This window comes from Ictalurus punctatus, chromosome 10 (assembly GCF_001660625.3).
Source record: "Ictalurus punctatus breed USDA103 chromosome 10, Coco_2.0, whole genome shotgun sequence".
NCBI classification, from domain to species: Eukaryota; Metazoa; Chordata; class Actinopteri; order Siluriformes; family Ictaluridae; genus Ictalurus; species Ictalurus punctatus.
Genome location: NC_030425.2, coordinates 24793602 through 24820015, shown reverse-complemented (window position 1 = coordinate 24820015; position 26414 = coordinate 24793602). Strand labels below are relative to the sequence as shown.

The following is a 26414-nucleotide window of genomic DNA, read 5'->3' as shown; positions in this document are numbered from 1 at the left end:
ATATAAATGAAACTAACTAAATAAATAAAAACATCATGAATGGAATATTATTGTACTGGTAGTTTGCGCCTTTCCCCCAAAATCCCCCCGCTTAGAGTTGCGTCAGCCGGCTGCGTTACACCTGTATGGGAAACTACAGCGTCAATTCATTGTCCATTCCAGTACATTGAGCAATTCAGTTACTGCTAGTATGGAGGGTGTGTGCATGTGTGAGCATGTTCAGAGAGGCGCAGAGAAGACAAAGGGGATCTCACAGTAAAAGCCCATAGAGGGTCCGTATAAATGTCACCGTGATGTTTTCAAAAGGAGTCGGGGGAACAATACAGCTTGCAGCAACACTCCTCAGTCATCCATCTTTTACACTATCAACATGTACCTTTCAAATGCAGCGGCCCCTGCTGGGATCTCCATCCCCTGTGTCAATGCCCTTATATTAAAGGGAAATTAGGTGACATTGAGTTTCAAATGAGTCACTGACAGCTGCTCCGTCACTGTCGGGAGAGCAGTGACAGCGTGGCCCTCCTCCAGCACCCATCACCCAGAACTCTGCTGATAGCGGTGTGCTGAGGTGGAACCATATGAAAAATTCACTGTATGATAACTGTACAAAACAAATATATAGCAGTATATACCAGTCTCCTTTCAAAAGGAGTAATATAACATTTTTATTGGATGTAATACACCGAATACATTCATTGAACCCTAACACTATTCACTGTTTTGTCTTGAACCGACATACTCAGTACAGCTGTTAGAACATTTGCTGGTATTGACTGCTCTTGCTGTCCTGTAGCCACTTTTCATTCCTGAGCACAAACTCCCCTGTGCACCCTGAGCATTCAGAGTGTCAGCCATTGATGGCTTATACAGTTACAGGCCACCACAATCATTTTACTGTTGGAAGGTGCAGAGCACTCCACTGTCCTCCCAAAAGGTATTTGAGACCTGCAGGAAAGAATCAAAGGGCTGCACAGGTATAAGAAAGCCCTATCTGGTTTCAAGAAGTGTGGGAGAGAGAGAGAGAGAGAGAGAGAGAGAGAGAGAGAGAGAGAGAGAGAGAGATGGGTTTAACTTGTTGAAGTGCTGCTGGCTGACCCAGACAGATCACGCACTGATCTGTCATTAAGATTTATGAAACGTGTGTGTCATGAGTGAGATGATCTGTCTCAGGGGCTCTGAAACCTGTTAAGGGTGTTGTATCTGAATCGGTTCAAAGCAAATTAAAAGTGTCCTTTGGCATGTTCGACCACAGAGAAATTGGGCGTGACCTTACCACAGACAGAAAATGAATCCAGCGCGTTTGACATCACAGGCTACAAAGTGGAAAAGGGGCAATGAGGCAGTGAGGCCAAAGTTTCTGATTCTCTTTAACATCATTAACACCTTTCTGCTAAAATGGGCATGTTAATGGTGCTGATATGGTGATGAGTGTACTTTGGCAGTGCAAAAATGCCATACGGTTAAAAATGTCAAAATGTTACAATTGACAAAATATCTAGCCTATACGCTCATTTGCACAGAAGGTCTCAAAGTAATTTTTCTAGATAGATAGATAGATAGATATATAGATAGGTAGGAAGGTAGGTAGGTAGGAAGGTAGGTAGGTAGGTAGGTAGGTAGGCAAGCTTTGCGTACATGGTATGGCCAAAAGGGGTTAACATTTCTCCTGGATCGACCTGGACTAATGAGGCCGGTCTACGGGAATAGAGTGCTTGGCCAATTTGTTTGCAGTGCGTTCCAACTGTACTCCGTTTTTCCCCCTCTCACGCGCTGACAGGCAGGTGAGATCAAAGCACCCGCCGAACAAAAGGGCCTCAGCGGTGATTTGTTGCGCGGACGAGAGGCAGGGGAGTCTGGGAAAGTTGGAGCAGCTCAAGCCCTGGCCCTCAAATTACCAAAAGCAAGAAATCATAGCATGAAAAAAGGTACAGCAGAAAAGGATTAGGAGGTCAGTTTGATTTTGGTTCAGATTATCGGTGCCTCCTTTTCTGCTGGAGCAAGAACTAGTGACTGTTGACCTTTGGTATGAGGTCAAAAGGGGTGCCTTTGTGTATAAAATTTTGGAGAATTTGGAGGGCAATTAGAAAGGGTTCTGAATAGCTGCTTTTATGAGGATTTTTATGACTTTGTTGCAGACAGATTTTATTTTATTTTTTACAAGTTATTCAGCAGTAAATTATTTTATTCTCAATTATGAAATACTACCTATTATCAATACTATCATTATTCTTCATTATTCTTCATCACACCAAGGACTTATATGAAATCTGTAAATACTTTATTTGTACTATATGGAACTTTACTATTGACCTGCATTAATAAATACTGCATGGCTATTTGATTGAAAGTGGAATTAATGGACTGTACATTTCACCATCATTAATGTTTGCCACCAAATAACTAACAGTAAGTAGGCTAGTGAATGGCTATTTGATTGAACACAAAATGGTGGTCTCTGACTTTTGCACAGTACTGGACAGACAGACCGACAGACAGACAGACAAGATTGTACTAAACATTACATTTCCTTGTCTTTGCTTGTACACTGGTGCACCTGAAACGTGGATATAGTAGTGCCTTTAAAATGGTTTAAGTTACATGAATGGACCTAAATTAGTTTTTAGATTAAAGCATAAAAAGGTACACTGCATGCAGCTTTCTATATAAAAGACTACTAAATGTACAAAACATGAATCACCCCAGTGAAAATGAATGGCTCATTTATTTTTCCTAAGAGCATATAGGCATACAATTCATACTGTCCTACATACAGAAAAAAAGTCTATGTTAAGCCTCACTGCATTTATTCTACAAATATTATTTTCTAAATTAAATTATTCCACATATAATGTAGAATTATATATTATTCCATTATATATAATGTTGTAAAAGAAATACAGTGAAGCTAAACATAAAAAAAAAAAACAGTTAAGAGGCAAATCTGCAATTAACCCTCGTTTAAGTGGGCCACTGAGATAAACTGCAGTTTGAGTCAGTGAAGACCTTCTAATTGGGAGGAAGTGCGCACTTAACCTTATCGCATCTCTTGTCCTCTTCAGTGACAATTCACGGACTGAATACGCATTCAGACACCGATGTAGGCACATAGCAGTGGATTCTGTTCTGGATGTTGACTTAAGGTGGGGAAGAGCAGCCCTGAGGATATGATTTGCTTATAGAATCGATCTTAATGGTGTAAATGAAAGAAAAGATGAAAAAAATAAATAAAAATAAAAATAACAAAATCTACGACGTCTTAAAGCTCTCTATGCAGTGCCCGCGCAAAATCAGACAGCTCCTACTGATTATTACTGCGAGACTTGGTGGGCGGCTGTGGGCTCGTAATTAAAATGCTTCTAGAAAGAAACAGGCCGACCACATCTGAAGTCCCGCCTTCTGTCAGGATTAAACCACATCACAGCAGCGTCTCTCTTTCACACACACACACACACACACACACACACGTACCCCGGTGGGTCGATACCCGGCTGTGTGTGCCTAGCTGTGCGTTATAAGCGCTCACGACCAACTAGTGTTTTTATTTAAAAAACAGTGTGTCCAAACAGTGATGTATGGACAAGGAAAGACCAATTAAGAGCGCATTCCCTGGAGGTTTTAAAGCATGCATATTCTCTATAGCAAGCGCCGGTGTTACGCCAAAGGGCAAGCACATTTGTAGATGATGGTGCTAATTACGAGAATGGTAACCATAATGTGACCAAGATGGAAGCAATTTAGGCAGGAGCCATTTGTGCGTCGCGCTTCCACCCACTTCTGCAGCTTCAGCCTTCAGTGCTAACAGCTGAAGGAGGTTTTGGGTCGAATTCATACAATAGTGCATTCAAATATAGTTGTAGTGTGGAAAGGAAAAATATACATAGCAAGGAATTTTTATATAAAGGTGCGTTCTTGGTGATTGATGTTTCATCAGTTGGTGGGACTATAGAAGGCAAGTCTGGACTACACTGCCGGATGTTCTTTCCGCACATGGCAAGGATACCCGTCTGCTCTTTGCTCTGATCCTCTCTGGACTGTCATGAAGGACAAAAAAGGTCTCGATCGGTCGATTCTCTTCAGTAAAAGCATCCTATACCCCCCTTCCCGACTGGGCCTTTTATGTGTAAGAATATCCGACACGATGCTCAACGGAGGAATGCAACCATTTTTTTTTCTTTAGAGTGTGATTGCAAAAGGAGATCAAGTCGGACATCGTGGCCAAAACATGTTACTAGACATGACTGAACGACTATGAGCCGTTATTTCTGCGTGGGAGTGAGCTGCGGCAGTACAAAGTTGCTCTGCGTACAGTTATTTTATTTAATTTTTTATTAAACGTATTAGTGAACAATATGCTTAAAATGCATTTTAAAACATACACACACATATAACAAAAAAGGGGGTGGGGCAAGATTAATACATAATAACCCATCATAAACCATTGTTTTTATACGCTTAAAATATTTCAAACCGGTATTTTTTATTTCCCAAAAATTGTGTCGCTAATTTCACACGCATCTGTTTCAAATATGGAGCCCTGGAAGCCACATGTATATATGTGTGCATGGTCACATTACTGTTCAGTCGAGCTAAGAGTGGTGAAATTGATTTTTGATAGTGGTTGCAGCCTGAGGATGATGCGTATGCCTGTTATGACCACAACGCATGATTTTCGGATGCTGCTATAATTTTTGGCTCTTTCTAAAAGACGAAAATCGGCTCACTGCGTGTGATGCGTGTTTCTTTTTTCTTTTCTTTTTTTTTTGCACTGTGTGTAATGCTCTGTAACTTTATCCTTTACGCTGCAAACCCTCTCGGTTCACACAAGACTGATACCTTTACCTCCCCTTTTTCCTTTGTATCAATTGGTCGGGCCTCGGGCTATTGTTGCGGTGAGTTCCCTTTATTTCTGTGTGCGCGCGCGCACGCACACACACACACACACACACACACACACACACTGTCGATCAGTGGAAATCTCACGATAGGCCTCCCTGTGAAATCTACTGACTCTTTTTTTCCTCCTCCTCCTCCTCGTCGACCAGATTAGCCCCAGCAGCCTGCTTGGAGAGAGAAAGAGAGTGAGAGAGAGAGAGATAGAAAGAGAGAGGGAGAGGATAGGAAGGACCTATGACCACCGCGGAGAGGAGCCCACGCTGCTGTCACCACGCCGGTTCTAATAAATGGCCACGGCCATTCCAAGGCCAGATTACGGTAGATTAAAGAGGGCACGGTGGCACGCGTAAACTTTCCGCGTGTTTCCGCGGAGCGGCTAGCTGCGCTTCGGCCGACGCGGCGCGGACGAATCATGATGCTGCATCTTTGATGGGACCCCGAGTGAAGGCTCTCTGCAATCCTGCGAGGTTTTGCCCGTGTCCTACCATGCCACAATGCTTATAATTCATCTCGTGGTGTTGCTCAGCGTGTTGTTGTTCGGCGGTGCGCGGGGCTCGGCGGGCTCGAGGGCGCAGCCGTGTGCCGGGACGCAACCGTGTGACCCGCGACACCGGCGCGACGCCGGAGGACGCGGTGGCGTTTACGAACACCTCGGAGGCGCGCCGCGGCGCAGGAAACTCTACTGTGCTACTAAATATCACCTACAGATACACCCGAACGGGAAAATAGACGGATCTCTGGAAGAGGACAATCCTCTGAGTAAGTACACAACGTTTCATTTTTTTTTTTTGACGAATTCAAGACCGGGTGTCATTTAAAAACACTTTCTGGCATTGGTTATGCTGTCACATCTCTGTAAAGTCTCCCATCGGCTCGAAAACATAAATGTATTAAAGGTTTCCTGGAGTAAAATAGAAAACAAACTTGGTGGGTCGTCTCGGTATAAAAAACCTGAATTACTGTAAAAGCAGAAATATTTCTAAACGAATACTGGCTTTCGAAGATGCGCAAAACACTGCAAAATTGGCCATGTAAATACATTCACATTGATATTCAGTCAAGAACAGTGCAATTTAAAGTGAGTGATATACCTACATCTATCTATCTATCTATCTATCCATCCATCCATCTATCTATCTATTCATTTATTTGTTCGTTTATTTGTTCTTTTATTTACTCCCGACATGTTTGAATGTTTCATTTACACAGTTCCTCCATAATAATTCAGTGACACTTTGTGTCTTGTGGCTGTTGTACTTATTCATTAATTTGTGCTCTAACTTGTGTTCCTTTTGGTTATCTCCAACTCTGCGGTCATTTGTCAGACGCGGGTCTCTCAATTAGCCGAACGCAAACACGGAATAGACGCGCATTTCCATATGAAAATGGGATTTAGCAGACAGTTTCACATAATGACAGAGAGCGGATGTGTTTATCCAGTAAATGGGATGATTATTCAGTGAGGCTGGAATGAAGAGGAGCCATTAATCACTGAATAAACATGCACTTAAAGCGGCGCTCCGTGTCGTGCTATCTAATCTGTCAGCGTGTTTGTCACTGGATTGGTTTTGTCGGGAGTTGCTCTGTGGGTTGTAACTCAATCAGCGCGACTAGCATGCAGAAAAAATAAACAGATACGTCTGTGATCATAGCAAAACAGGCAAAGCTTTTAATTGAGAAAGAAAAGAAGGGGAAAAAAAGATTAGATTGTATGGGGAAAGGTGCGCATGGCTTGAGGGCTGTAGGAAACGTAAATCAAAATCACATTTTGTTTCCTGTTCTTGTTAATACATTGAGCCATTTTCAGACTCATGATTAACAAATCATTTGAAGTACTCATAATATAACGAGTCATTTGAAGTATTAAAACAGAGAGAGAGAGGGAGGGAGGAAGGGAGAGACATGTTTGCACTTTTCTCTCAAGGGTCACCAACATGAAAAAACCTCTTATCATATTTCAATCATTTTTCAGCACTATTGCCTGACAGTAAATTGCAAATGCTGTGACTAATTGAACACGTCCTATAGAATTGGGCAAAACACATTTCTGGCCACTTTTTATAGTCATTGTGTGTAAACACATATTTCTTTTATTCTTTCCAGGTATATTAGAGATCACAGCAGTGGATGTTGGAGTGGTAGCCATCAAAGGCCTGTTCTCTGGAAGATATTTAGCCATGAATGAGAAAGGTCGCCTATATGCCTCGGTAAGGAATACATCACACAGGGGAAAAAAGATATAGATCTGGAGATGCAAAACTACTCATAGGCTCAGATGACAAAGCAATTTGATTCCATGGCCACATGGTGGTGTTTTCATGGATAACCAGCATGCCCACATGTTACCCTATTAAGGAGAATGTAACACATTTTTTTAAATTTCAAAATGAAAAGGAATGAGGTGAATGAGGTTGTCATAGTCAGTTTGTGCAGGTTATTGAGAATGTGTGAAGCGATTCTGATTTCTATTTTCTGATCTCGCACGTTCTGCATTGTGAAGAGTATAAGACACATAATTGATCACCAAACATGCAATTTCAAAATGATCATTTGAGGCAGATGTCTGACTTCTGGTCACTAGTACAATGTTGTGGTCCATTAAAAGCCATTTTCAACACATAATAAAGTAATACATTAACAAGAAAATTTGCTTAGTGAATATCCATTTTATCTGGCTGTTATTCATTCCGAGAAATTAATTAAATGAAGGTCCATACACTAAGAAAATGTTTTCATCCAACAAAAATAGTCATTATCATACATTAATTCCATGTCCTTTCTGCAAGTCTAACAGATACTTATTCCCATGCCCTTTTAGGAAGTCTTTAACAAGGAGTGTGAATTTCTGGAGCGCATTCACGAGTTAGGCTACAATACGTACGCTTCACGGCACCACTCGACAACTCAGCACTCAGGATCCAGTGGACGGGGCAACAAGCATCGGGCCTTTGTCAAGAAGCAGTGGTACGTGTCTATTAATGGAAAAGGTCGGCCCAGGAGGGGCTTTAAGACGAAGAGCACGGACAAAGCTTCCCTCTTCCTGCCCCGTGTTTTGGGCAACAAGGACCATGAGATGGTCTCACGTCTCCTGGAGAGCAGACAAGATGAGACAAGCCATCAAAGATACCGCATGGGCCATGCTGAACGAAGGAGTCGGAGGCACAAGGAGCCCAAGCGTCATGACAGAAGGGGTAATAGACGCAAATCTGGCCACAAAAAAGAGACTTCAGATGGACGATTGGAATAGACAATTTCAAAGAGGACCTTTCAATGGCAATATGCTATCATTTAAGATATAAAGATCTTTTCCTTATATTAAGAGAAGCATTTTCTCCTTTATATTTTATTCCTAAAAAAAATCTTGCATTTGATATGTAAGGACAATCCAAATGCATTTATATGACCAAAACTGAATACTGCTGGATGTTTTCAGACATGTGCATCAGGAAGATGTGTATTGTAGAAAGATGTATAGTCACTTTCAACATTTTCTTTCTCCACTCTTAAGCAAATCATTTTTTAAAAGATAAAATTAGGGAATTTGGATAAAAGTGCCGAAGATGTGTTATATTGTTGGACTAAAAGACTTTATAGATAAGGTGTCCAGAAAAGCACTTTTTATCACATTAACATGTATAGTAGGTGACAAAGGTACATAACAGAAGAAACAGAGGGATTTTTACAAAATGCGATGTGATAGTCTACTGTCCTTAAACTGCAATGAGAAGTACTTTGTATATTACTAATGTTATGCATATTTATTTTGTCCATGTGTTAAGTTATTGATGACATAGTTTCTACAGTTCAATAATAATAATAATAATAATAGCCTAAACATTGTCATTACCATTAGAAGAAAATCATGACGTTTGTGCTCACACGAGCAGAAGAGTGAACACAGTCTCTGGGTTGATATCCAAAAATACTTTTCATTTTTCTACACCTGAGAAGTTAATATATCATTGGTCACTTGTAAAGTCATGAATGAATTTTCTTATGTATCGAACACTGTAATATGTGGCAGCGTATAGTAAAGATGTGCTGTTCAACACTGAAAGCTACATGTGGAGGAATGTCACCAATAAATTATATGGAAATATAGATACATATAAATGTTGCATTTAAGTTTTTTAATTAAAAAAAAAGGGAAAATCGTCAAATCTTGCAAAGAAAATGCAATTCGTACAGCTGAACTAAACAGGAACATTCGACTTTTGGCAAACTTTGGTTTCAAATTGTGAATTAAGATCTTAAGGTCTGTTAATTCATCCCAAACTGAATGTTTAAAGCCTACTTATTTATTTAGTCCTGAACAATTTAGGCAATATATTTCAGCTCTATCAAACAAAGTTACATAAACCATATAATTGATTCTCAATAATACTGATCCTAATGCATAATGCATTTCCCCCCCAAAGATGCAGCTCGTTCCTGCTCAGTCCACCTGTTAAAGTGATCACACAGGTACAGAGGTCTTTAAACAGTGCCTCTAAAAGGGACTCTCTCTCTTGGGATGGCCCCTTTTCTTCTCATTCTGCAGTAAGAAACTTCATCTGCAAGAAAATGTTTTTAAACAGGGATAAAATTGTCTGCACGACTTTATAACCTGCAATTCAAATTGTACTATTTGCTCGATTAAAGGTGGTAAACTTGGTTGAAGAGGCTCAAGAGGCTCGCAGCTTTTGAAATCTATACGAGAAAAGTGAAATGTTATCCTATACTTTTGAAAGCTTTCTGATGGTTGACAATGGCTTATCTCAGGGGGAACCTGGGAAGCTGTGCTGTCTGAGACATTCTTTAACCGTTTTTCAAAACGGCTAAAGCTGGCAATGTGGAAAACAAGACAAATCTTTAGGGAACGTGAAAATTGTTCTATAGAAATGGTTACACATTGTTATAGTTTGGCATGAATAATAAAATCTAATATTACTTAAAAGGCATGCAGGAAAATAAGTGGACAAAAACTCTCCGAATCTCTGATATATTTCATCTTTGAAAATCAGCATCTGCACCTTTGCCAATATGTTACCAATATACTGAATATATATACGTTTTACTTTCAGTGGGCTGTTATGTGTCAGTCTTTGACAAAGATTTATTTGCTTATTTTATTTTAGTTTTTTTTGCTATTATTTAAGCTTATGTTAATAATTTAAATAAATAAAAATATTTATTTAAATGATTTGACGTGAAAGTATGCCAACAATGCATTCTCTTTGATTTTGCTCTTTTCATATTGTTGGTTTTCTAGAACTTTAAATAAAGTAACAATTTCTAAGGCAACCGATAGAATGAATCATAATAAGTATACAATTCAACCATGTTATATTTATATTGCATAGTTACAAAGTAAAACAATTTTCAAACTTTTAAACGAAATGGTAATCTTTGAAGACTATTTAAAAATCTATAAGTTATGTGCGTTCATACAGTCCATGTAAAAAGTCCAATTTTACAAACAAACAACCAACCAACCAACCAACCAACCAACCAAACAAACAAACAAACAAAACAAAAACAAACAAACAAAAAAGCCGCTAAAACCCATCTGGGTGAAAAGCAGGTTTTGCTGTGCTCATTGGTGCTTGCTTTTCACATCTATTCGGGCACACGTTGCTACTGAGTGTTATTAGTTCAGTGGCAGACAGGGCTAAGCTGAGGTCCAGAGGTGACGCCTTCAGCTGACCTGAGCTCAATAATAACGGCTCTGCCGCCATGTTAAACAGCGAGCGAGACGCTCATTAACGAGGCTGCGAGGAGAAAAAAAAAACTCCTTTCTCCTCTCAGAGCTCGTGTATGCATCCTTGGGTCATAAATGAAAACAAACAAATAAATAAATAAAGCGTTGCGAATTGACCGGCCAGCACCTGCAATTGAATTTTGCGCATGCATCAGAAGCAGGCTTGTATGCAGATTATCTAAAAGCAAATTTGTGTTATTTCAAGTTCTATACGTGACATTTCATACACTGTGACGTTGGCTGAAGCAGGGAGTATGAGTGAATTCAGAGTGAAGGCTAAATATAAAAAACAAACAAACAAACAAACAAACAAACAAACAAACAAACAAAAAAAAAACTAACCCTGACACCCATTTAGTCAGTGTAATTTTTTTCCCTACTCATTTTTGTTTTTAGCCCCATCCCATCAGTGTAGTTTGATTGCTCCTCTGGATTTATAGTCTACATTACGTTTCAGACGTATATAAATTTACACCAGATGTGTTGCTCTTAGATAGAGATGCAGGGCAGCAGGTAGATCGTCTGTTAATATTAAATATTATAATACAGACCTGCAATAGTCAAACTGTATATGTAAAAATGTACGGAAAAATGTCACCAGAAAATGCTGTATTTTGCAATGTTGCTAATCTAGGGTGATTAAGGGTTTCACTTAAAACTGAAAAATCTCTATAATCCTTTGAAAAACCGAATGTTCGAACTAAATAGCAGCATAATTTTGACATTAAAAAAATAGAGCCTTAAGCTATTAATATGTAGTAATTAACCATAAAATGAATGTTTATAGCCTGCAACTATTAATTTTCCTCTGAATATTCCATAGCTCGATTCAACCACATGCATAAAACACTAATGAACGCAAATGAATGCTCAGTTTTAAACATTATGCTTAACATTTGTTCACACTTAAGTCGATCATTCAACCTAATGTTTACACAAATGACCAGAAGCGCAAGGTTTAGGGTGGTGGAAACTGGTCCAATTAAAATCCGGGCTATTCAGGCTCCTTCCCCCGTGGCCCGAGGGTTTCAGAGCGCTGGTCCTCGTGCCTGTCTAATTGGTATGGTCGGGAATTCCTGCGCTATTGACCCATCAGGTTGTGGGGGGGAGTGGGGGGGGTGGGTGGGGTGGGGGGGGAGCAGACAGGCCTCCCACCGGCCATGTGCGTAGAGGTCGGAGTAGTTCAGATGACCTCTGCTCTACAGGGAGCTACCGATTGCTTCCCTGTCATGCTCTGAACTCTCAGTACAGGACATTAGTAAGAGTAATGCAGAGACGCACGATGCCAACATCCATTCTGCTGAAATAGGTTAGCTATGATTTACCTGGTCGCAAACATTGGGGAATTTTCTGTGATGACTCGTGTGAATGACTCATGTGCAACAGAGAAAATGTCAGTTCCATTTATCAGATTTGTCAAATGTCAATTTCCTGCTGTGACTTTATACGTTTTGTTGGAACCGCAAAAATAAGTGCACCTACAGCCTCTCGAGCTCAGTCGCACTAGCCTTCATTTTCTGTGGTTTTTTTTGTACATGTGAGAAAGGAAACAGGAAAAGATCCACTAACAGGTATCTTGTGCTTGCAACAAAAACATTGCTCCTCCTCTCTCGTTAATGATTTACCCGGATTAGCAGAGAAAACATTATTTGGGACATCATTAGTCATGTAATTAATTTGATAGTGAAAATAGTGGGAGGAGTTCCAATTCAATTCCATTTAATTAAAAAATATTATTTGGTATAATTTGTAGTTTGATATAACCTGTTGTCAATCGCATGTGCAAACATTTAATTTAATTTAACATTTAATTTTGTATACAATCACAGTCTATACAATAGTTTATGTTATTTGTTTTCTACATCGCATAGTATTTGTTTGCGTCTTAGCAGTTTCTGGTTGATTATTAAATAGACAGGCCTATTTACATTTTTATGTAAAGAAATATGTGACGTTTTATGTTGTTAGAATTCTTAGTTTTATAATATGTTTTAGAATACAAGCTTTTAAAACAAATTATTACAATAAATAAAATCTAATATGGTAATCAGTGATTTAGGCTATAGGAAGAAGCAGCGCATATATTGCCTCGCTGTAATTTCTGAAATTGTCCTATAGAGGGCAGCACTGCTTATCAGATGTATGTAGATGTGGGCCGCTCAAATACATAAAAAAACACCCCGTAGGCTGCCATATCTCTGGACCCAAACAGCAGGATCACAGGGGCAATAAGCTCCAGCTGGGGTTGCAAAAGATCAAGAGGCAAAGGGATGGGATACAACGTCTATGTTTTCTCTTATTTAGGGATCAATGGTGCAGTCATAAGAAGGGCAATATAACAGAGGCTTGTTGATTGCCATGGCCTATACTCATGCCGTAGAAAGGACGAGGAAGACAGAAGACAGAGAGTCCACTTTCTCAACAAGCCCAAAACGTAAACCTGAAAAAGAATCATCTGTTCATTTATTTGACTTCGGATGAATTTTTATCACGGTGCATCCTCTGGTTGAATGATTTATTTAGTTAGACGCACGGCTGTAACTATTTCTCTTTAATTCTATATTTATTTTATGGCAGCGTGTTAACAGAATTAAAAATGCGAAATAAAGACATATATTTATTTCTTTTGTATAAAAAGAAAAAAATGTTGGTTGATTTGCTCTAAACATAAAAAAAATAGTTTTCTTGTTTTGGCTAAGATTTTTTATTTTATTATTATTTTTTATTAGAACATTGCAGTGTGTTCTCTGGATTTTCATGATAATTGCAATGACAACGACAAGGAGCACAATTTTCTTCTGATATCAAAGAGGACAATTTCCTCCGACGTAGAATTCATTTTCTGAACGGAGTCGGGTTGCAGCACCATGGAGAGCGGCCGCGCGCAGCCCTTATTATTATGATTATTAAACGTGAGATAGACAACAATGTCCTACAGAAAAAAAAATCGTCAGTTCTATTTAAGACCATAAATTATTTAATCTACAAACGTACACCGACTCAGACATAATATAAATGTAGGACTACAGCCGAATCATCATGATGACATAGATAGATCACACAGAAAATATTAGTAGAGATGTAACAATTCAAACTGTACACATATAACACAAAGCCAAATATATTTATATTTAATATTTAAGAAATAATATTCTCACACCAAAACGAACCAACAGGCATTGCAACGACACGCTTATTCAATTGGTATTATAAGAAAATCAGCCACCCAACAATGGAGCGTTTTTTGATCACTGCTTGAGTCCACAACGTCATACAAGCGTCTCAAACTAGACACACACGCACGAAGATCAAACGACGCGTTCCTGTGTGCAGAAGACCCCCATCAGCGGGTAGCATTAGTGAACCACCCAACCTTGGATTAGAGGTTGAGCAAACTCGGGCAACAGCCTGAAATCTAGAAGCATTTGGGACATTTCAGTTTGATGTCTTGGAATAAAGAAAGGGGGTCCTGTCAATAGACAGTGAAGTGTAGCCAGACGTGAACGTGAGAAAACGTGTCATCATGACAAGGGGACAAGTGCAGTTATTATGCAGTCTTATGCAGTATGTTGTCAAATTTAACATTGTTTTTCTTAGTTATTAGTTGTTGGTTTTTTTCATTTTATAGGCTACCTTTATTAATCTATCAGTCTCTGTCTCTGTCTCTGTGTCAGACACACTGATTTATGCTATCATTAAGCTGAATTAACAATATAACAGTGATGTTAAGCTCAGGCTTCTAGGAATACCTCTCAGAAATAAAGGTACTAAGCTGTACGTTTACTTCTCGCTCTACTGTAGTGGTACCACAAAAGGGACATGTTGTGTTCCTTTAATATGTATATTTTACCTGGAAACCTTTTAAAACGATTTATTATTCGCTCTTAAGGACTAATGAAAGTACCACATACACTTTCCTATAGGTATAGTACTATACATACTAACCGTCTAAACATGCACCCTTGATGGTACCATCACATCGAGTACTGAGACAAGGATAGAACAGCTTGGCCTTATGTATAATACATTCATTCTCATCGGCATTGCCAAGGGGATATGTTGATGGCAGAGAGATAAATGTGATATCTAGATGTCAAGTATGGTTTCTTTGTTGACTAATAAAGAAGTGAAAAAAAAAAAAAAAAAGAAAAAAGAACACGTAGAAATAAACGTACTTGTCCATGTCGCTGGGGTGGTAAATTTAGTATGTATAGTTCACCTGGTATTGTAAATATAGTCTACCTTTAAAAAATAACTTAAGGTACATAATTGGACCTCTGAAACCTTTTTTTTTTTTCTAAAAGCTGATTAAAGGTACACCCCATCCACATATCTAGTTAAATAGCTCTCTCTCTCTCTCTCTCTCTCTCTCTCTCTCTCTCTCTCTCTCTCTCTCTCTCTCTCTCATATATATATATATATATATATATATATATATATAGACACACACTAAAGATCCATTTGAATATTGGATCCTTTGAATGTTACCACACCAGCACACAGTTTGGTACCTTTACTGCTGAGCCTGAAGTGTGAGGATGCGAAGTGACACGTCATGTCGTTAAGGCTTTTAGTGTCTCCTGTGGTTTTTGGGTTTACGTTGCTGCATCAGTAGGGAGCGCGCATTCGAGGTCCACACCAGCCTGGGGCCACACACACACACGCACACACACGCACACGCACATGCAGAAAGCTTGACTCATAGTGTTGATGTTTTACTGGTTTCCATTTTTGTGTCCCCCACGCTGCTGCAATGACGCACAACATTCACGACATGACCACTCGACTCGACAAATGGTCAATCTGAGTGATCTCCGTGCTCTGACCATGCCAGTTGGAACAACCACGTTTTATGCGTGCAATCAACATCAAACAACAGACTTCACCACACTGCGCTGTTTCTTTACTGAGAAACAAATTGCAGCTAAAACATGTGCACGTGTCCTCTCAGTAAAATGCTACAAATCTGGATCTTTCTGGCACCATTCTATTTTGTACCTCTAATATACACATGTCGTCCGGAAATATGGATATAGTGTACTTCTAATGTGCATCAGTAGAGTAAAGGTTAAAAGGTACAGTGCATGCATCTTTTTAGATAAAATATACGTACTTGAAGGTAATACACCAGTGACAAAGAAAGGTACGGTTTAGTACGCTTTTTGTTCGGAGAGTGTATTGTTCACACAGAGAACATGAGTCATGAGTTCCTTTTTTGAACCCAGTCTTTAATTAGCATTTGCAATGAATTAAACCTGACTTTTGTTTTTTCCTATAATTGTTCATTTATAAAACTGCCTCCTGGTTGACACAGGGGTTTGTTATCTTGGTGATTTCCGATTTGACATCCTCTCAAAGATAAATTATTTCATCTCTCTCTTACAATGAAGAGAGCTACAACCGGAGTAACAATAACTACAAGCTTCTAAGCTGCTAAGTAACGCGACACCCGGATTAGTTCCACTCACTTTATAACGCGCCATAAAACTTTCATTATCTTTAAAGCGCTGTTATGACGTTTGCTGAATGAGAGCTCGCGCTGACGCTCGCGCACGCACACACGCACAGACACACACACACTTACAGACACACACAGACACACACACACTGTCGCGCTTGACCAATCGCACGCACGCGCGCTGCCTCCTCTCTAAACCCCACAGCTCGTATGCGCGCGTGTTATAAGGACTCGGTCCGCTGTCAGTGGTTCATGTCTCCCTGTGATGCGAAGCTTGACCCGTGATGTAATTCCTCTGCACGCATAAATATAGTTGTTGGGGCTAAAAAAGCACGGCATGGCCGAGTTTTGTTGCTGAACGGTGGTCAAGTCACTCCGGACCTGCAAACTTGGACTCGGAGTGTGATTTCAGGGCGCTCGCGCTACCACATCGTGCGCGACTTCATGCCGCTCAACAGCGCGAGCCGCGGCTTCGCTTGTGAGTAAGCGCTTTTGCTCTGTGGAATCTTTTTTTGGGGGGCGGCGAGGGGGGACCGTGGACACCAAAATAGACAAAGAGCATATTTTTAGAGTATTTGAACGCCTGCAGACAGTGACGCGTGCCTCCGTGTTGGTCAGGAGGATGAGTGTTCATTCGGCCCTCTTGCCGTTACTGGTGTTGGGACTCGTGGCGAGCTCGGTGCGCTGCGCTCCTCTGCCCATGGAGCGACGCTGGGAGACTCTTTACTCGCGCTCTTTGGCCCGGATTCCCGGGGAGAAGCGAGAAGTCAACCGGGACAGTGACTATCTCACGGGCATTAAGAGACTGCGGCGCCTCTACTGCAACGTGGGCATTGGGTTTCATCTCCAAGTATTACCCGACGGTAGGATTACTGGGGTGCACAACGAAAACCGTTACAGTAAGTTTCATCATGTGGGCCTATTTTGAGCCGTTGGTCCGAGTGTTTAGGACATATTAGGATACTTTAATTCTTTCAGTACCAGCCGATCGAAATGAACAAAAATCTGTGCTGTCTGATGGCAATATAAAGCTTAATAATAATATGTGAAATATTGGGTCTGATGTACTGATATACCCAGTCACCTATCTACGCTCTGGTAACTAATCTGGTGATACAGAAGATAACTAATGTGTCCACTGTAAAAGTTTTCGGCTGCTTTATTTTGTTTTATAAAACAAACCACATGTGGAGGAAGTCAACATCTGGGTCCATTAATGCTTTCCGCACCCTGATAAATAATACCACACAGGTCTGTGTAACATGAGATGGGTCGGAACCGGGCCAACATAGTTGGCCAAAGTTGTTCTCAAAGTTGGGTTTGGGATAAAACCCATCTGTTATGGAAGATTGATCCCAAGGTCTTCTGTGTGTCTAATTAATGGACAACCCAGATTAAGGTGTATAATGACAGCAGAGAAACGGAGGGTATAATAAGCATATGTCTGTTATAACTACATATGCAATAGCAGTTGCTCGATATTGAGATTTGTTTTGTGTCCCCATAGACTATTTTAAGGCATGACATAAAACTGGACGGGGGATACATTACATATACGTTTTCATTACATACACAGGAGCCTCGCAGCACCTCTATAAAGGGTAGGAGGCAACATTCTAAGTAGGACGCACACATCTAGCCTATATTAAACAGAAGCTAGGCGAAGGTTGTGTGCCAAACGTCTAGAAAGATCTCGAACTCATACACAATATATCACATTTCTCTTAACTTAAAATATTTGTTTTTACTTTATAGTTCCGCGGGAAAACGATCACAGAAGTTTAATAAGGAGTCTAATAAAAGTGTGTAACTATGTATGAAGGGTTAATATCTCTATATGTTAGCTCAAATGTTATATATAGTATATTGTGAATGGAGTTCGAGGTCGTTTACACTTTTTTTTTAAAAGACGTTTAATACAGCCTATGTGTGAATGGTTTAAAAGGACTCCTAGAATTTGGAGTATCTTCAGAGATACAGATGTTAGTCTGAAGATTGCTTCTTAAAGCAGCTAATACTCAGGGATCACAAAAGTCCAATAGGCCGAGGAGTCTAAAAAGGATGGAGGAAGGGTAAATATCTTCACACGGAATGATAATAGGCCTAGGTGTAGTTTGCGAAACGCTCCACAGGCGGAAATTGCAATTTCCTTCAATGAGGATGCTGTAGCGTCCTAAAATGTAAACAAAGCCAACACTTTACAAATGCTGTGGCCCGATATGGCTACAGATATGAGTCACCCAAGGTCATGTATGTATTTTGTTGTTGGTCGCAGGTCTTCTTGAGATATCTCCGGTCGAGCGCGGAGTCGTGACACTGTACGGCGTCCGGAGCGAGCTATTCGTGGCCATGAACAGCAAGGGGAAGCTCTACGGATCTGTGAGTAGATTTACGGCCGGTTTCCGCCTGTAGTTTTGCTTATCGTTGCCCGATGGCACGTCACCCCGTTCTAGAGTTATAATCCTCTCACCCTTCACCCCCCTCCCCCTCTTGTCTATCCTGAGATTGCTCATAGTCGTGTTTTGGTTGTGGGCCCGGATAAACCCGGGAGCGCAGTACATCACTTAGACGCGCGCATTCCATTCTTAGCATTGCGGGCCGGAGCGCGCACCTACTGTCCTGCTCCAGAGTAAAGATGAACCGGCCAAAGAGACAAGGCCACCCACACACACTGGGTGTATAACCAACGCGCGCACACACACACACGCACGCACGCACACACACACACACACACACACACACACACACACACACACACACACACACACACACCAGCCCATCCCAAACCAAACCCATCAAACATACTGACTAACAGTCTCAGATTGACTTGTCCTACACATAAAATATGTAGCCTGGAGTAAAATGTTTTTTTTGTTTCGGGGATTTCTTTAAAGATATTTTAAACACATGTATTACTTATATTTGGACAAATGTTTAGATTATTTACTTCTGGTGGATGATATGAATGTTACAGAAGGTTATGATAAGCCAACTCAAACACACATCTTGAATATATGAGGTTGGTGAAGATGCTCATGATGTACAATCTTTTTCTATACAAGTGGATTCCAAGAAAGATCTCGGGACCCCCCACCCAAAAAAGGAGTTTAAAGTTATACTATGCCTATATCCATGAAATTAAAGGTGCACACGATGCACCCTTCACTCCAGAGGACCTCCAAGTGAGGAGGAAAGGGGTTTAGTGCTATTTTTGCTGCATAACAGTTAAAACGTTATGCCATTTTGTTAAGCATATTATTTTACTGCTTTCATTTAAAGATTAGCCTACAGAATAATGTTTTTTCCCCCCTTAGATTATATTATACACCACGTAATATTTATATTGTCCCAACCTTTTTTGTCCCCTCCTTTTTTTCCGTCTCAGGTGCAGTACACAGACGAGTGCAAATTTAGAGAGACTCTCCTGGCAAACAACTACAATGCGTACGAGTCCCTGGCATACCCAGGCATGTACATCGGACTGAGCAGGACAGGCAAGACAAAAAAAGGAAACCGAGTGTCAACAGCAATGACGGTGACACATTTCTTGCCAAGAATCTAAACGAACACGGGAAGAAGGCACAACAAATGCAGCCAATGCAGGGGGAAGCCCGGACGATGCACTTTCTACAAATCTTACACACGAGGTCGAGTGTATCGCATTATTATCATTATCATTATGATTGTTATTATTATCATCATGTATATTATCCTATTTATAATCGTTCGTTTATATTTCCTTTTAAACAGCCTCTTTCTATGTGTGGAAAAAAAACACTTTTAATTTATTTGTTTATTTATCCTTTCTGCTGCTACCGAGTGTTTAATACCTGAAATTCCTACAATTAACTACAATATGGGTTTTTGCACTGTTGGTTTTTTGTTTGTTTTAAATTTTTTTAAGGTTAAGGAGAGGAGTGGTGGATGTTTTGTCCACAGAAAAGAAAGTGCACAAAATCTTAGGCTAAGTCTAAAACCGCATGTAACCACACCAAACCACACCTGCGCATGCGTGAAAATTGGTGTGTGTAAGCTACTATTTGACCTACAGTTTAGAATGCGTTTTGGACATAGCCTTATGGTGAGGTGCACGTCATGTCGAAAATGAGCAGAATTATGAGTTACGCCCACGGAAGAACTCGTCAATATGACTTGGACATATTTATTATTATAATTACTATTGACTATGATTTGTGATGCTTCAGCTAGGTGTAATTTAATTATTGATTTTTTTTTTCAACAGTGAAGACTTGGGAAGATGCGAAGACAAAGCAAATTATTGTTGGGAAAACCTTACAGCATCTACTGTCTCAGAAATAAATGCACCAAACTGTACTTACCCTTGTCACATTTGTACCTTTAGTATGTATCTTTTACCTGGGAAGGTGCATGTGGTGTACCTTTAATTAGTCTTCAGAGTAAAGGTACATCACTCCTTAAGGTCCAATTATGTACTTTAAAATATGCTTAAAGGTAAGAATACATATTAATGGTACAAAAGATGCCACTTGATGGTACCACTTCAGGGACAAGCAAACGATCAGATTGGTCCAATTATTTCTGATTTGTATTTTATGTTTTGGGTAGCTTATAGACAGTTCGATAGAAGTACTTGAACTTGCTCCAAGTCATATTCATGACTTCCAAAGTGGCATATGTGAATTGCAGGATTAGCATGAACACAGGATTAGTTCAAGTTTCTTGACTTGTGAAATTGTACCAACCCCAATGGTATTACGCACTGAAGCCATTGTCCAATGTCCGAGCTCTGGGGGTCTAACCGAAACAGTATCAGCTTACTCTTGGCCACTGAAAGTGGGCTGTTGAAGTCCTACACCCCTCAAATCTGTTTTTAGCTCTGCTCCAGTGGGGTGGGGTCGGGTGGGGGTGTGGGTGGCTTGTGGGGTGGGGGGCTGAACTCTGAACTTATCCGCTGTCAATCTTTGTCAGATCTATAGAGGAAGGTGTCTTCAAGTAAATTCCAGACCACTTCATACAAATGAAATTCAATTCAGTCTTCCCTGTTGTACATTATGGGCCATGGTGGTGTTCAGGGAAGCGTTAGGCCTATATATATGTACTTATATATATATATATATATATATATATATATATATATAAAATTAGTATTCAAATGTACTGATAAAAGAAACAGAACATGAAATCTATAGAAAAGTGGCCATGGAGTTGAACGTTTTCCAACTAAATCCTCAAGGACCCCTAGACGGACATGTTGCTTGATCTGAGCTCTCAGCACACTTGTACCACTTATTCAGCATTCTTGATTACTTGGTAGAGGTGTGATTAGGTCTGGGATAAAGCATAAATGCAGGAATACTTGGGTTGAGAAACATTATAGTCTATTCATATTAATTTTTTTCTTTTTTTCTTTTTTGTGGTTCATTCATTTATGTTTATTTATTTATTTTTTATTAATTTGATAAGTTCAAAGGAGACATATGTCCCTTTCACTCATTCTCTACCTCATAACGTTGTTGACCGACAGACTCCTCTTCCCAGTTTTGCTGACGACAAATGTTTTTCCTGTTGCTGCGTCGCCCCTCGGCTGAAGTCCTGGAAGGCCACTAGCTGCGCCTTGTCACGTTTGAGCTATCTTTACCCTGTGATTTACTTTTAGAAATGATAATCATGGTGGAAATATTTGAAGACAGCTGTGAGACTGCACTATATGCTTGACCGGTAACCCTATATTTTTCTTGATATATTTTGTTAAATAGAACATTGCATAATTGGTGAAATGCCGAGTGGCTGCTTTTTAGGTTGGGTGTTTCAGGAGAAGTAGGCTTACTGCCATAACAGAAAGCGGTTTATCAAATCCATTTAGGACTGACTGAGATGATCTCAAGTGAAGCATTCCTTATTATTATTTGTGTTTGTTACAGGTACAAAATTAAATTAGCATGAAAATGATTTGAGAATGTCCTTTAATTAATTAAAGTCACATTTTGTGTTATATGGTGAATGTGGACAGGGATAAGTGGATGAGTGGATTGATAGGGGTGATTGTGACTGGTAATTAGGTTCAAATTTGAATGAAAATGGTCTTGTTAGACTGACTCTAGAATGAAAGTCTTTATCAGAAATCACAGCCATATTTATCTAGAAATCTTGACGAAGAATCTGAGGAATATGTATTACAGTATTTGTTGAAATCCACTTTTTTCGCATTGTATAATTCCTCTGCTTTACTAATATTCATGTTTCTATTCTACCTGACCATGTAGAATTATTCAGTTTGTTTGATTTCCCTGAAATGCTGTTGTGTCAGAGGAGCCATTTCCCTCTTCTTACTTTTTCCTTTCCTAGAGCCATGTCAAACCTCTTTCCAAATGGAGCTGTTTTGCATCATTGTGGATATTGTTTACAATTGGCTGGACGCTCAGTGAAGGCAAATAGCTTCTCTGACCCTCATCATGATCTGGAACAGATACAAATCAACCGGACTAAATTTGCTTAACCAAAAGCGTGCAGTATCAACAAGCACGGCCATGCACTCCGGCGGTAGCAAGAATGAATGAACAGAAATGCATCACTGCCTAATCTAATCAGCCACTCCACAACCGTCTCTAATAGCCTAATGTCCATTTTTATGAGTTGTACTTAAAAATATGAACAATATGGAAATAAACAATTCATTTTTATTTCTGTCAATTCCTTTACGGCCATTTCTCTGCATCTCTGGTGAAGTTGTTGGACTGTCTGTCTGAGTCCTGTGGTGGTGTGCTCTGAACCTTGTTGACATTTTACCAAATATTGTCTGTAGTTTTATACAGTTCCTGTTCAACATTGTGATGTATGTGCTGTGCACATGACAATACCCTAACTTAAGTGGAAGTTAATAAAGCTCAGAACAACAACAACAAAAAAAGAGCTGTGTGCTTTTAATGCCTCCCTTTAGAAGGAAAAGCAGGGCTGATCAGAAGCAGGGTTTAACCCGTTCCCACAAACCACATCCACAGCTGGCATACTGTAGCATCATCTTAACCAGGCATCAATAGTCCTTGGTCACATAAAACACTAGTAAGAATAGATCACTTTGGAGTTTAAGTATAGAAAAAAAAGTTTGCTGTTGAGCCTAAAAATACGCTTGCAGACACTGCTAGACTATGCGTGGGCAGCATTTCTGCAGGGACAGCAGAGCCAAGTCACTGTCTTGCCTTTGTTTACTTCGTCCAGGGCCTGGTTTGCAGATTGGGCGTCTTTTACAGACCGAATGGTTACTCCCAGGAGTGTAATCCTCCTCCTTTAGTTCAGAAAGCTTCATGCAGTAGACGCCTGGGAGGGTGCAGGAGGGAAAGAGTTTCTGCCCTTCCAGGCATGCACTTCCCTGAAAAGAGAGCTGGAGAGGGCCCTTCCTTTTTCAGAGTGTTGACTAATGAAGGAATCCCCCCCCCCACTCCAAACTTCTACAGCAACTTTACTTTCTTTAATTCTTTGTTTAATTCATTTTATGACAATACACCACCAGTTAAGTCCAAAACAGTTTGCTAAGACAACAAGCACAATGGAGATGACATTTACAAGCCAGTTCTCTCTCTGACTGAAGGAATTTTGGCACAAGGGTGTACAAGCTTGAAGGCTTCTCTCTATTTACAAAGAATTAGCATTTAGAAATCCCTGCAAAGCTCCAAAATCTCTGTCATTTTAATGTTCGTTTTGCCAACAAATGGACAACAGAAATAGATCTAGGGTCAGTAGAAGGCTGACAGTGGACTTGAATGACTACAGAAGACTCAAAACCATTTAACTGTTTAAATCTGAATTGAGGTCATAGTGGAATTGTAATTAGACACGCATTACAAAGAAAGTAGATCATGATTGCTGATTAATAATAAGAAAAAAAGAACAATCACAGATTCATGAACATTCCCATAATCCATGTCTAGCAACAGAAATGACCTCCAAAAGGTTCTTTTGATAGCGTCAGTGAATCTGCAGCATCCACAAACTTCTATTCAAATAAACATCGTGCCACAACAAAAGAGAAGGCAAACGGAGACAGGTGTGGTCACTTAATACACAAGTATTCCTGGCCATGAGCTGGAGCTAAATGGAGCTCTGTCATTGCCTGAAAGAATGACAGCTTTCTGCTCCAATAAACGGAATGTATGAGGGTTGTAAAGGCCCCCCTTAAAATAGCTGCCCTGTTCCACCTACCTGCGTCAGCTCCGTCGTCTGTCAACCAAATAAACATCCAACCGCCTCTCAAGTGCCTCTTCTCCACTAAACAGTTTGCCCCCGAAACTGCCTTTATATCACAACAGGCCTTTCAAGTTCTCCAGCACAAAGACTTCACAGGGCACCCCGATGGCTTGAAACAGCTCACAACGATGCGTTTGCTAACAGGAAGTGCATTGGCTACTAATTGTCTAATCGGTGATTGGTAGAAGAGCTCAAGCAGATGTTGGGGGAAATGGAGCTGCTAGTGCTTGGCTAATTTGTGTGTGTGTGTATATATATAAATATACACACCACTGTAACAAAATATGGCACATAATCTTAGGAGGATAGTAATATTCAATGTAGTTTATAGTTTAGGTATAGTATTTAGTCACATCACTAGTAGTAGGGTTTCAACCTTTATGTCATTCTATATAAAAGTGTTATAAATAAGTCGTTGATTTGCTTGGTCCGTAGTAAAATCAGTGCATACTATTAGAACTGAACATTCAAATTTGGGTTAACCACTGACTCAGATCTCTGTGATGGTCAGATCTCTGGATTAGCTTTCATTTTATATACAGCCATCATGAAATAACAGAAACTTTTTAATTGGTTATTTTATTATTATTATTTTTTTTACAGAACTGTCATGTGATCTTTACTTGTTGCTGTGAAATTAAATTTTTTTTTTTCTTGGTATATGGTATCATGTCTGTGGATAATTCTATTTCCTTCCTAAAGTCATTTCAACCCATTGAAATGATGCGTAATGATGGGGGGCTTCTCATGTAGGTTTCAGTCTCCATCTGTAGGTGGCCTCAATTACTGGACTGGTTTTCCGATTCTGCATAATTTCCGATGTCAAGTTAAAAATAGGGACGGTATGAATACATAAAAAAAACAGCCTATCTATCTATCTATCTATCTATCTATCTATCTATCTATCTATCTATCTATCTATCTATCTATTCATATATTTGTTCTTTTAGTTATGCACATGTTTAAAATAACAACACCACCAACAACAAACAAAAAATCTCAAACAGATCCTAAACTAATGATTATTAACTAAGAGTAAACTATTAAGTGCTTATTAAGTGTCTTTAAGCTGACTTCATTATAGTTCATTATAGTTTAGTTTCAATTAAATCCACTCAAAGACAGTAATATATTTTGTATATTGTAATACAGTATATATTACTGTCTATGAGCAGATGTAATTTAAAATAAACTTTCAATTATCTGTCATTATATGCCATTTTTATACATTTATAACGACATGTTGTTTAGAATGACTGATTTATATAATAGAATAATAACAGAAATTGGAAAATATTTTCCAGTGAATGCCTTGTGACAGAAAACAGCAATAAGAAAGATGGACAGATGAATATAACTGGGGGATGGGCTGAGCTCAACTGAAGCAAATCAGCCTCATGCATGAATTCAAATTCCCACACCTGGCCTGGACCACAAGTAACCACCACCAAGCACCTGCTCCACCCTTGAACGGCATTGCATGTGCTGCACTGAATCCTATGCCTAACTCCTTAACACACACTTCCATAGACTGCCACTTAAAAAATATCAAAACAATATACAGTGAACAATCATAGATATTATACATCCGTTAGTTCACTAGTTATGTCGTTAAAATTTAATAAGCAACTGGATATAAACTAAAAGAATGGAACAAATAAATAAATAAATAAATAAATAAATATTTACAAAATATTTAATATATACTATCCATTGATTGTTAATATATAAATTATACGAATTCACTAGGTGAAAACTTTGCGCATACTATTGGAACTGAAAACTCAAACTCTCAGCTGATGGTGAATTTCCTTGATTGTTTAATTATTTAAGTAAAAAAAGTGACGAATCAATTGTTATGCCTCTGTTAGAGCTCCGTTACTGACACTTTATTAGGAAACAGCTGCTCATGTATGCAATCATCCAAATGGCCAATCATATTGTGGCAACTCAGTGCACTAAATCATGCAGATAAACCTGTAAAACATTTCAGCTGGTTAAACTTAGAAACAAAAGTTCACCTGCTGCCTTAAAAACATGAGTAAACTCAACCTGAAGTTAACCTTTGTTTCAACTCAAAAAGTCATGTTTTACAAGTTT

The 26414-nt window shown here is 39.5% G+C and overlaps 2 protein-coding genes across 4 annotated transcripts; both read left to right on the top strand.

Annotated features, from left to right (window-relative positions):
* The first annotated feature begins 5290 nt into the window (after positions 1-5290).
* On the top strand, positions 5291-9950 carry fgf3 (fibroblast growth factor 3). Its single transcript, XM_017477346.3, has 3 exons — positions 5291-5652; positions 6997-7100; positions 7712-9950. The coding sequence occupies exons 1-3, from the start codon at positions 5388-5390 to the stop codon at positions 8138-8140; spliced, it is 798 nt and encodes a 265-aa protein (XP_017332835.1). The 5' UTR covers positions 5291-5387; the 3' UTR covers positions 8141-9950.
* Positions 9951-16275: 6325 nt separating this feature from the next.
* On the top strand, positions 16276-24853 carry fgf4 (fibroblast growth factor 4). 3 transcript variants are annotated; one of them, XR_006983131.2, is made up of 4 exons: positions 16281-16990; positions 18367-18470; positions 19477-19738; positions 21598-24853. XR_006983131.2 is itself a non-coding variant. In XM_017477351.3 (3 exons), exons 1-3 carry the CDS (start codon positions 16714-16716, stop codon positions 19651-19653), a joined length of 522 nt encoding a protein of 173 aa, XP_017332840.1. In that variant the 5' UTR covers positions 16276-16713; the 3' UTR covers positions 19654-21129. The 3 variants fall into 3 exon arrangements, 2 of the variants coding, with proteins under 2 accessions (XP_017332840.1, XP_017332837.1); XM_017477351.3 differs by lacking the exon at positions 21598-24853 and having other exon boundaries at positions 16276-16954; positions 19477-21129; XM_017477348.3 differs by lacking the exon at positions 21598-24853 and having other exon boundaries at positions 19477-21129.
* Positions 24854-26414: the final 1561 nt, after the last annotated feature.